At 37.6% G+C, this 12440-nt stretch overlaps 1 protein-coding gene across 1 annotated transcript in view; it reads right to left on the reverse strand.

The window, feature by feature from the left end:
- Nucleotides 1–2135: 2135 nt before the first annotated feature.
- LOC149289282 (cilia- and flagella-associated protein 47-like) overlaps nt 2136–12440 on the reverse strand; it is a 152555-nt gene continuing 142250 nt past the window's right edge. The window contains exons 59-62 of the mRNA XM_089490919.1: nt 9745–9916; nt 9312–9473; nt 5383–5551; nt 2136–2345 (exon numbers count right to left, since the gene is read on the reverse strand). Coding sequence (XP_089347045.1) covers nt 2136–2345; nt 5383–5551; nt 9312–9473; nt 9745–9916 — 713 coding nt within the window. The remainder of the gene's footprint in view (nt 2346–5382; nt 5552–9311; nt 9474–9744; nt 9917–12440) is intronic.

Genomic DNA, 12440 nt, shown 5'->3' on the forward strand with positions numbered 1-12440 from the left:
GAAGTGCCTCTGTGTCTTCCGCCATGAGATCTCTGTACAGTAAAACCAAACCTTGTGTGCACAAGTACTCAATCTAATGGGCATATAGATGGTAGAGCCACTCTTGGATCCTAATGCTAAAGATGGAAAGAAAGCTATACCTATAATTTAATGTGAAACAAAAACACTAGGACATTCCTCAGAAAGAAGAGAAACGCCTCCCTTTTAGTTTTTTATTATTGGCTTCTTCAGGATTGGTATCTCATTCAATGAGGATCACCTCTTTTTGGGGTATTGGTGTACATAGCTGCCGCTGTATATACGCAGTATAGCCTAAAGCAGGGGCATCCAACCTGCAGCCCTCCAGCTGCTGCAGGACTACATCTCCCACCCTCCTCAGCCAGCCCCTGCAGCAGCTGGAGGGCCGCAGGTTGGACGCCCCTGGCCTAAAGTAAATGCCTGATTCCTCATCTATAATTCTACAACGCATTTGTTATAGCCATCATTCGTACAATTTTGCCAGAAGAAATAACAATCATGATGCACACAATTGATTAATTGATCCCTGAAAAAAAGATAAGGATTGGTGTGGCGGTTTAATGTAATAGAAACAAATTAGACATTAATATAAATATTAAAATTGAACTAAATGGTTAATACGAAATTTAAGCGATCATTCACTAGGCAATAGTTGGAGTTTATGTCTAAATATATAATTTATCATAGTAATTAGGTGCTATCAACAGTTACCATCTGATTCCCATCTCCTGGGGTTTTTTTTGCATGAATTCATTAAAATCCCTGCATTATGGTTGGGGGGGGGAAACGTTTTTTCCTTTGGATGGCTTTGCAATTTTCACTTGATTTTTGCTAAATCACTTTAAACTGGTAGAGATTTTTTTTTTTATCTTCATACTTGTAGCAAAACAAAAGAGAAGCATGCTGTGTTGAGTTATCTAACACAATGTACTTCAGTTTGGACGACAATCAGTACTTGCTGGACCTGCAAGGACGTTTCAAATTACTGAAATATTTCAAACTGTTACGACTTTCAGAATCCGCTATTAGCAATTACAGTTAGTAGAGTATCCAAGGTGCAGTAGTTGAAACATATTTTTAAGGTGGTTCACGCAATTACAGTCACTGTTTGGAATTAAATAGCGGAATAACAGAATATTTTAGTCTATAATAAAAAAAAAAACATTTGTTTATAAAATGAAAGGTTTAATTTTTCACATCAAAAATAATCATTCCTATGGAATAGATGCCAACAAAACGTATTACAAAAGTAATTTAGGCAGGTGTGAAAAAATGCTGTAAATAAGGAATGCTTTCTAAAATAGACAATGTAATAGTTTATTTTTATAATTAAACAAAATGCAAAGTGAGTAAATAGAAGAGAAAATCTAAATCAATCAATAATAGGTATATGGCTGTATATAATACATAGCTTCCAACACATCGAATAGCCAAAGAGGGACACTTTTTTTTTTTCAGAGTGTGGTCAGGTGAGGGTTATTTAGGAAGACTTTCTGCGTGACCTATTGGTAGATATTGATGCAAGAGAGTAAGAGATTTATAAAATATATTTCTAAGTCTATGTTTTGCATGCATACACACGATTGTGGCATTTAGGGATGTAGAACACTGTAATACACTCATACTAAAGCATAGTGTGGTAGGGTCTAGGGGGCGACCAGGCTCCTTGTAGCACCACTGTTCAGTGGGCAAGTTAAAAGGGAGGTAAGTGATCTCCTCATCTGGAGTACTAACAGTATTGAGAACTGTGAAAATTTACATCATCATAAAAAAGGCATCTTATTTATTGCATCACATTGGCACTGACATTGTGGAACCAAAACTTTGCCAAATACTTGAACCATAACGATATACAAATTCTTTTTTCGTTTAAGGAACATAATTTTTTTCTTCCATCGCTATGCAAGTAAGGTATTGACACACAAGTAGGACAGTAATCCAAATGTTTCTTTTCCTGGACAGATTTAAAAATATTGTCTTGTCAATTAAGAGAATGAGTCGTTGCAACCCATGTATTATGAGCTAGAAGAAGAATAAGGCATATCGTAAATGTATTGAAATGACATATAGGCACCTGGATTTTATTTATAAAAAGATTGCAAACCTCTCATAAGTATTTACTTTGTTCTGAAAACCAAAGGGGCTCCTTTGATAGGAGAGGACACTGACGTTGTGATAAGCTTCAGGTTTTCACGTATATAATTACGCCGCTTTCCACTTGTGGGTTGCTTAATATTCCTGCTGCATATTTTCGGGGAGACATTGGTGCGAGGTGTGGTTTTTGGATCCACGCCAATAATTTCATAAGTCCATTGCATGGCTGCTGTCTGCAAAACCAAACAAAATATAAAGAAAACGTTACAGGGGAAAACTAAAATATATAGATTTTATTTGAAATGTTACAAAAATTGCATCCCTTAAGCACAGTACTTATTTGGGGCCACAGAACAGTTGTATTCACAAATACAATCTTACTTTAACAAAGTAAAAAAAAATATTCCTGGAAGGGCTCTTAACAGGTTTCTTAATGCATGGGAAAGGTAAAACTAAAGGAATTACCGTATTGGCTCGGATATAGGCCGCCCCCGTATATAGGCCGCACCCTAAAAGTTTGGTGCTTTTTTTTAAAAAAAGCACCAAAAAAACATGCTGCCACTCTGTCTTTCCCCCCCGAGATATGCTGCCACTCTGTCCCCCCCCCGAGATATGCTGCCACTCTGTCTTTCCCCACCCCCCAAGATATGCTGCCACTGTCTTCCTCCCCCCTCGAGATATGCTGCCACTGTCCCCCCCCCCCCCCGAGATATGCTGCCACTGTCCCCCCCCCCGAGATATGCTGCCACTCTGCTGATGTGCCGGCACCGGAAGTTGTATACGCGTATTGCGTAGATGTCCCCCGCCGGCCCCGCAAGACACCCGGGAGTCTCCTCTGGTAAGTCTTGGGGGCAGAGGTAAAGCTTAGACAACCTCCCGTGCCGGCACCCCCCCCCCCCAGTGGAAAGTGCTGGCAGGGGAGGCTGTCTGAGCGTATCGGGGAGTAGGATGCAGGTCCCCTGCACCGGTGCGGGGGATCTGTATCCTAACCCTGCCCGGCGCCAGACCCCGAATATAGGCCGCACCCCCACTTTAAAGACTTAAAGTGGGGGAAAAAAGTGCGGCCTATATTCGAGCCAATACGGTAATTGACTTCCTTAAGCTTAAGATCAGTGTAAAATGATACTATAACCTCTGCTATGAGAAATATTAATATGATAAAACTATATTCTCTGTCTTGTGCCTGAGGTCAAAGTGGTTTGTTGTAAAGCTTTACATGGCTTACCTGGATAGGGAGGGAGCTAATTATATGATGAGCAACACATTTGCAGACTTAACATGTATTTGTTTACTTTAAACGCAAAACTGTAAACAAAGAAATATTGACGTATTGGATCAGTATTGTATGTTTGCTTGATGATGTACAACTGGAGTAATCCAAACCAGTTGCATATTAATGGCTAGATGCAACACTGGTAACTACCGAGGAGATTTTAAGTGCAACGTTTCAAGGTGATGCAGCAGGATCCGATTTAAATGATTTAAATATAGACGCTACTTGCATAAACGACTGCAAACAATGGGCAAAGTGCGAACATTTGTGCATATGTCCTACAATATATGAGAAATCGAATATATGTACATATGAAATAGTTTCCATCATCCCACTGAAGAATCTACTACATAAACCACTTCACATTCTATCAGGGTACCAACAGCTTTACATATGCATGAGCTTTTTCTGCAAAATGTTTTTCTCTGTTGAAGAAACTTGCACTTTTTGCAATTGTTTCCAATATTAATGCTGGGGATGATGCTGTCAGAATACAATCATTGAGCATGAAAATGCATTTGGATCATTTTTTTTAATATTCTGTTTTGAATTTCAATATTTCACCCACCGTATTATGTCTGCAAAGAAAAGCAAGTTGCAGTGCTTGTTTAAATGAAGTTATACAAAACATACATTTTTTTTTTATCATTCAGATTTACATGTTAACCTGGTGACAGAGGTTTTACAGTATATCTATATATTTAAAGGGTAAACTCAGCAGAAAAACGTTTCTGCTGTTTTCAAGGTTTATAAACAATATTTAATGTAAACAAAACATTACATAATCAGGACTGGCATGGCATATCAAGACAGTTAGAAACTATGGATACATAATAGAGTGAAGTAGGTAGTTGTCTAATAATCCCCAAGAACACTACAGCGCCTCATTAGACCAAGAAAGACCTCACTCCAGTATATCCTTTTCAATTATAGGAATAAAAGCCAGAACATAGAAAACATGTTTGTTAACATGCTAGATACTTTATACAAAAGCAACGTAAATTATGAATAAGCTGCAAAACCTGCTAATACCGATGTTTAATATTTGGCCACCAAGGCGAATCAAGCAGAGCCATTTTGAACAAAACCCTTACAGGTAGCCTGCTAATATGTTACAGATAACAAAGCACACTGCCAAAAACGGAAATACATTTATTTTGTTGTGTTGGCATGACTGATAAATAATGCTAGCAGAAAACAGTCCAAGGGATTTCTCACTCTCGATCTTACAATAAACCTTATGGCAGCAGCTTCATAAGAGAATCCATTCAGATTATATTACATATTTATATATCGCTAGCATTCTTCATTCTTCAGCATTATGTTTTTGAAAAAAAGAACTGGAAGCCAACAACTTTGCAAACCTTCCATAGATTTGGAATGTATGCAATGATTCCTATGAACAAGTTAAAGATGCCTTTAAGATTTGTATTGCATCAGGCTTACGGGACACTTTTCTAGTTGCTGCTGTCATGGGTGTGAGATAAAGGGTCTGCCATGCTACTTAACTAGTTAGTCATGCATACTGTTTGGTACTCATCATATTCAGCATCAACTCTGTTACATAAACATATAACAGGGATCTTATAAGGTGTTGACAGTGTGTCATGCAGCCTATACAATGGGCTTTACAGGGGATATATTTTTATTGGAACATATGGAGTGGATAGTTCTGTAACTTTTGTTATGCTTTTTTTCCCCTGATTACCCATGACCCACAGAAAACATTTTGAGAACCAACTTGGCCTCAATTTGAGGGCATTATTAAGGAAATCTTTTACCAGTGCAATATATATATAAATATAAGAATAGCAAAATGTATGATTAATTACGTATTCATTATGCAAATTGGATGACAGCGAAAGGTATATTAACAAATACATTAATAAATACATTATGTGTAAAATATTACCTGTATGCTACCACAATGCATGAAAGAGCCATTTCTTTTTAACCTCCAAAGTATTAAAGGCATAGATTTATTTAAGATGACTCACCTGTACTACAAGTGTTGCCTTGTGCTTTTTGCTATACATAGTTGGCTTGAATCCAACGGTTATGAGGGTCCCAGTCGTTCCAAGAGGAAGGAGTTCTCCAGTTTGTGGAGACACCGAAAACTCCAGGTCACTGCCTGATAAGAAGTATGCACTGAAAGGCTCTGGGAACCTATGAATAACACAGAAATGCATTCAGTTAGAGTCAGAACTAATCTGACCAAGATGAGAGAAGAGGTAAGTTACCTGAAGGTAGATGCCTAACCTTTCAAGGCAACATGGCTTGTTGAGTCAAGGTGATATTTATTTTAACTGTAAATAATCTTGAAACATCTGAGAAGGATTTATCTGATGCTTACATTGATTAAAAGAATATCAATGTCAGAAGCAAGCTCCAGTTCAATCTATCACCACAAGTTGCTGTTCAAACACCGACAGGAATTGGTTTACAATTATATTGATCTGACCTTGGATCTAGCGCCTCGCTGAACCTGCAGACATGTCTAGAGAGGAAGGAAATGCATGCAGTGTTCTGGCTTTAAATAGTAAAGCAATACAAATTGTAAGAGCAGAGTGAAAAAAACATTACCCACAATTAAGTCAGTCTGTCAAAACAGATACTTTTATAAGGTCTCTCCACCTCACCACTTTGTGCATAATTATGCTATTATAACTAATTCTAATTAGTTGATCTATTCTCATTCTGGGTTTCTTTTTCTAACAGCATATTGTCAGTCCCTATTTAGCTTAGCCAATGTCCCTTTGGGAGATCGAATATCCCAGCCCCTCTTTCCTCCCTTAAAGTGCCATTGTAGGAACTCAATGCATGTGGAGTATGAGTGCATCACAATGTTCTACAGGCATTGTGTAAATAAAATAGTTCTTTATGACCATGGTTAATCATAGCCTAAAGAAAGGTGCCTATTTTATCCTATGTTTGTTCAAAGACGATTACACATTTCCAAATTTGGTGTACCCATAAAAAGTAGATACATTTTTGTCTAGAAAGGCTTTTTTTAAACCATATTCACAATCATTAATTTGTGTAGTTAATTAATATGTCATTTTGTTTCTTGCAGAGTACAGGAATGGTTTAAAATCTAGAAAAATATCTAAGTATTTTTTTTTTATATTATTCTTTATTTGCGTTTAAAAAAAGTACGTACAAAAATAATTCGATTGTGTTTTAACGAGCAAATTTAACAAACAAACAGAAACCATCCATACATATAACTAAGTATTTTTTTTTTATTTGCCTTCAAGTGAAATATTTAAATTATATAAAATATTAAAAAAATGGGGGGGTGTAGCGTATTCATGCCTGAGGTGCCATTTAGTCTAGGACTGGCCCTGCTGACCCACAATTCTTATTCTGTTAGTTTTAATAGTGTCCTGATGTGTTTCTTTTTTCAGATAAAAGAATGTTGCACATTTCTATTACTAAATAGCAGAATCATATCTGCATAAAGCAGAATACTGGAACAGCAGAGATAATTTTGCTGCTCTTTTACGCATTTCTTAAATACTCTGGCAGGGAAAGATATAAAATAAATTGCATAATTATTACACAGAAAGCTTTGGTGAAATCAGTATTCATCTAAAGAATGAAATAGTGGCATGCTAAAATAAGCCCCCTTCTTTAATTGCTCGTTTTGACCTTTTTCATTGCTATGCATAGAAATCCAAATGCTATGTACACAAATAAATAAGTATTTAATGTTATAATTGCAATCTAATCATCCAGTGGAATTTCAAATTAAAATCATTCAAATAACCTACTCCTACACTCCGACCCGAACTCCACAAATCTTTGGCAATTACAAACTTAATTCCAACTACAAGTCCCCACTGGAATAATTATAGAGCCACATATATCTCTAATTAGCAATTCATTTGGTTCCAAACATTAAAAGTAGGAAAAACATATTTTACAGTGAATAACAAACTTGTAAATTCCCGTGTTATACGACACACGTCTTCCGCCTATTAAAAGGATTCCATTGAGCTATTGTTCAAATAATAACAAAGATAATCTGTAATAATATGCAAGCAGAAGGAGTGTTCTATAATGAAAAGCCAGAAATCCTCCTAAATGAATCAAGAATAACTAAGAGAAAATACTGAAAAAGAATAATAAAAATAATTAAGAATTATTTAGGGGGAAAAAGCAAGGTTCTTGATAATAAAATTTTGCAAGAAAGGGCCTATGAAATATTTTTGTGCAGACAAGCTAGTGGGGCTAGTGTGAATTCCAAAAGTATTGGTGTAGGTTTTTTACGAACAATGGCTGATGACAGGTGCAAACTGACCTTTTACATTACACATTAATTTGTCAAACACTAAAAGGGGGAATTACTTAAAAAATTGTCTAATGACACACTAAATTTAAAAGATTAGCTACAACCCAAAATGTCTGAAAGAGGGAAAGAACTTATTTATGAAGAGCAAATTTCTACAGCTAAAATTGGTATCCACAGATGCTAGCTCTCCTACCCTGACATGAAGATGTCATGATGATCAAATTAATCTAAAATCAGTGCCGTTAATAATTGTACTAGCAAGCTTGTAATTCTGAGTTAGACGAAATAGTGCCAGTTGTGCTTTAGTAACTCACACTCCCTAAACATGTCTACTTTTTAATGGGAGCAGTGATACATTCTCACCTCCTTAGTGACCTTACTCCACTGCTCACATACATCGCACCGAGATATGTCTTCATATCCCAGCACTAAGCATGGTAGGCAGCTGCCGAGGTAAGAGGCATGATAAACTTGAATGAAGTTGTGATACGCAACTTGAAACATTTGCTCTATGCCGAACGAAATTGATGAAAATCCTGGCCATATATGGTAGTTCCCAAATCAAGAAATTTTAATAGATAAAATGTAGGTACTCTCTCCCCTGGCTGTAGATCTGTATTATTTATATACATTTAATACAGCAAAAAAACTTGTTTTATTTTTTGTTTTGTGGGGGTTTTTTTTATTTTATTCTGACAGAATGTCTTACGTAAGGAAAAAAGCCCTACTTGTGTTGAAAAAAAATCAATAAATAATTTGTGTGGGTACATTCATTGAACAAGAGGGACATTACCGATGAACAGAGGCATAGTAAAAACATGAAAGTTGCTGCTGTTAAATGCTGTTAAGTAGCTATTCTGTGTATTTGTGCACAGTAGTTGAAAGTGTATTGGATGCATAAAAAATAAGACAATTAACCGTATAGTACAGCGATCAATGACTTGATGGCCAGGAATGATTATAAAAATTCTGAGAAGAGAAAGCTAAGATGCCTGGAGAGTGGGGAAAGGGGCAAGTGAATATGGGGAGGATTATGCAGTAGGGATCTTGCACCTTTTTAAAGTGCAGATGATGGATAGCGTGTCTCTTTAAAACATCAGTGCTTGGATAGTGTTTTGTTTCTGAATTAAAACACATGCAAATGGATCCTAACAAAAATGTTACATATATATCACTTATACAGCTGCAATGTAACTGTGATACAAACATGTTTACTTATAGCCCTGTCACACAAAAAGGGATAGATTATTGAATTGGAAAAGTAATTGCTCCAGTTCTGATCCTGAAATAGCACTTTGGATGAAAGCCGATAAGAGAAGCATTAGTGAAGGTAGCATTAAAGTGGATCCAAAGAATCATTATAGTTGCAGGTTGTCAGACAGATCATCACCTGAAACAATTCTTTTTGATTTAATAACGCTTGACAAAAGTTTCCAGAAAAACTTTTAGATTCAAAATTGCAACATCAAATTACTTTCACGTGCATATTGTTCCATTTGTATTCTTTTGAAAGGAAATGAGCTGAAGACAGACTTTTAAACAAGAAAGACTAAAGATTGTTGTAACATTTGTTCCGAGTCACTGAAGTGGAATTTATTTTGGAAATCTTAACGAGAAATTGTTTGCTTTTACCTTGTCTGACTCGTGAGCCTGAAGCCCACAACGGATTCTTTGTTAAGGCCGATGGCTTCAATATGAATGGTATCGTCCACATCTGGTTCTGTGGCTACCAGCTTTATGGGGAATTTCCATATTCCTCCTGTGGCACACTGGACCACTAATGTGGCAGAGTGTCTAAAATCATATAATCAGTTATTACTGTGGTTTATGTATGTACACAGGGTCATGGTCAATTTTTTGTCAAACAATTACACATACCCATGTTTCTGCATTTCACTGTAAAGTTATGAAATTAGTTTCTATAGATATTAGGTGGGGAGAATCATATATCAGAGAGATACAGAGCATCATTTTTAAAATCGCAATTGTCAAACTCAACTTTGAGCTTTGGACTATAAAAGCTAAAGCTTCCTTTTAGCCATGGAAATTTACAAATAAAACTTACCTCATGGTCTTGTTGGGTGCAAAAATGATGTTGAAAATTAATGTTACAATGCCAGTTGGTGCATCTCGTTCTTTCCCGAGTAGTTCAATAGCCACAGAAGACTCCAGATGGGATTTCACTTCTTCCGAATCATACCTCATTTCATATGAAAATTCTTCCGCTGTGTGGAAACCTAAATAGAATTTACCGTTAATTATCTCATTTATATACCGTATTTGCTCGATTATAAGACGAGGTTTTTTTCAGAGCAAATGCTCTGAAAAATACCCCTCGTCTTCTAATCGGGGTCGTCTTCTAATCAGACCTCAAATAGAGGTCTGATTATGAGACTAAGATCCAGATCCCCCGCACCGCTGCAGGGGACCTGGATCCTCCTGTCCCCCCCCCCCCCCACACACACACTTACCGGTGCTTCCTGCTGTATTGCCGGGGCAGCGGGTTGACGTCTACTCGATCCGCGTAGACAACGTCCGCTGCAGCCGGAAGGAAGTGTGGCTAGCAGCGGGGGTTGTCTGCGTCCGTCGCGGATACCTTCCCCGACGGACGCAGACAAACCCCCGCTGCCAACTCCACCTCCTTCCGGCTGCAGCGGAAGGAGACGTCAACCCGCTGCCTCGGCAATACAGCAGGAAATTGGAAGCACCGGTAAGTGTGTGTGTGTGTGTTAAATGGGGGCATAGGGCATTTCTGGAATGCCTTATACCCCTATATGCCACTCTGGCATATATTAACTTAGGGGGTTAAAAGGCATATTATGGGGCAGAGTGGCATATAGGGAGGTATAAGGCATTTCAGGAGGCAGAGTGGCGTTAAGGGGGCATTTAATAGAGCACTCTGCCTCCTGAAATGCCTTATACCTCCCTATATGCCACTCTGCCCCATAATATGCCTTTTAACCCCCTAAATGCCAGAGTGGCATATAGGGGTATAAGGCATTTCTGGAGGCAGAGTGCTCTATACAATGCCTTTTAACTCCCTTAATGCCACTCTGCCTCCTGGAATGCCTTATACCTCCCTATATGCCACTCTGCCCCATAATATGCATTTTAACCCCCTAAATGCCAGAATGGGATATAGGGGTATAAGGCATTTCTGGAGGCAGAGTGGCACATAGGGGGTCAAAAGGCATACCATGGGGCACAGTGGCATATAGAGGGTTAAAAGGCATATCATGGGCCACAGTGCCATATTGGTGTGGCAAGCCTGGGGGCAGATGTGCGTAACTGGGGGACAGGTTGGAAAATACAAGGAAATAAAAACAAAAAAAATATTTTTCTCAATCATAGCTTTTATTTAAAAAAAATAGTTTAAATGAATTAACATTTACTGGTAAAACTTTTTTCCTTTAGGGTCGTCTTATATTCAGGCTTTTTCTTTTTTTCCTAAGTTAATATTCAGATTTTGGGGGGTCGTCTTATAATCAGGGTCGTCTTATAATCGAGCAAATACGGTATAATTGTTTCACACTTTCTTTTAATAGGGAATTCAGATTACAGAATAAGTGATGCTTTCTTTGTCATTGTAAAATCATGAAGGGTCCTTACACACATGGACCACACACTATTCTACCCTCTGTAGCTGGAGCATTACCGATTACAGAGCTACCTGTAACACCACCATGAAACAGATGAAAACTATGCAATCGTACTGATACCCAGGGATATTTCTGTGATTGGTTATATTAAGCTCCATCGGTGGATGCAGTTTTTCACTTTATTGAATTTGGTACTAAGCCCTAGCAATCATCAAAAATGTTGTGTTGAACTATGAAAAATTACTAGGAATAATAATATCTCCTGGAAATTATTTGTTTTTGCTGGGCTTTAAGGACCACATTTTATTTGGCAAACCCACCATCTCTGACTTTTTTGAGCATTAACATACTGTATGCAAGCTGGATTTATTGTGCTTTTTTTCTTTTTGCTCCTTTGTATTTTTTCTGGTTGAGGTAAGTACATTGAAGCTTATCTAGCCATATAAGTTTAGACTTATACACTTTTGGTATATAGAAATTCAGAAACTGTAATAATAATTGTTTTCTGTGCTTATTTCTTTATTTCATATCTTATTAAAAGTTCATTTTCTTGGTACTGGACTAAGAGGCAAGATATTTTTGTAAACCAAAATATTTTATCACACATGAATACAGAATCCCAACTGTGTATGTCAGTTTTCATTAGATTATACAATGCTATGCAAAACAACCCAATATTGGATGCTGCTCTTTTTTTCCTTACAATGAGATAAGTGTAGCTTTTCTTGTCTTTTAGCTTTTGGACCTAATTATGTTTTTCTTACAAAAATAACTTAGAAATTGCTATGGTTTTTAGAAGGATTTATAAGAGATAAAATAAGATACTGGTAGCATAGTGGATGTAAACAAAATAAATCCCGGCCAGTAGAATACATAATTTTATGTGTTTTTCATATTAAAACCCAAAACAAAAAAATATCACTGGTATCCCCTGCAACTGGGTACGCTACAGGAGGGCAAGGGGGTGCAATTGCCCCGCCTAGTTTATTCCTCGCCCCCCCTTTTGCCCCACCACTGAATTTGGAACCGCCCATTGGACACTGTGGGCAGGGCCAAAAGGGACCACCGGGAAACTGGCAGACCAACATTCATACATGCACACACACCCAGTGGCAGCAGTGCCTCAGTTCTTCGTACGCAATACTAAAGAGGGCCTGGCTGG

Source organism: Sceloporus occidentalis, unplaced genomic scaffold, assembly GCF_023333645.1.
Source record: "Sceloporus occidentalis isolate IW3139 unplaced genomic scaffold, rSceOcc1.0.p SCAF_47, whole genome shotgun sequence".
Lineage (NCBI taxonomy): Eukaryota > Metazoa > Chordata > Lepidosauria > Squamata > Phrynosomatidae > Sceloporus > Sceloporus occidentalis.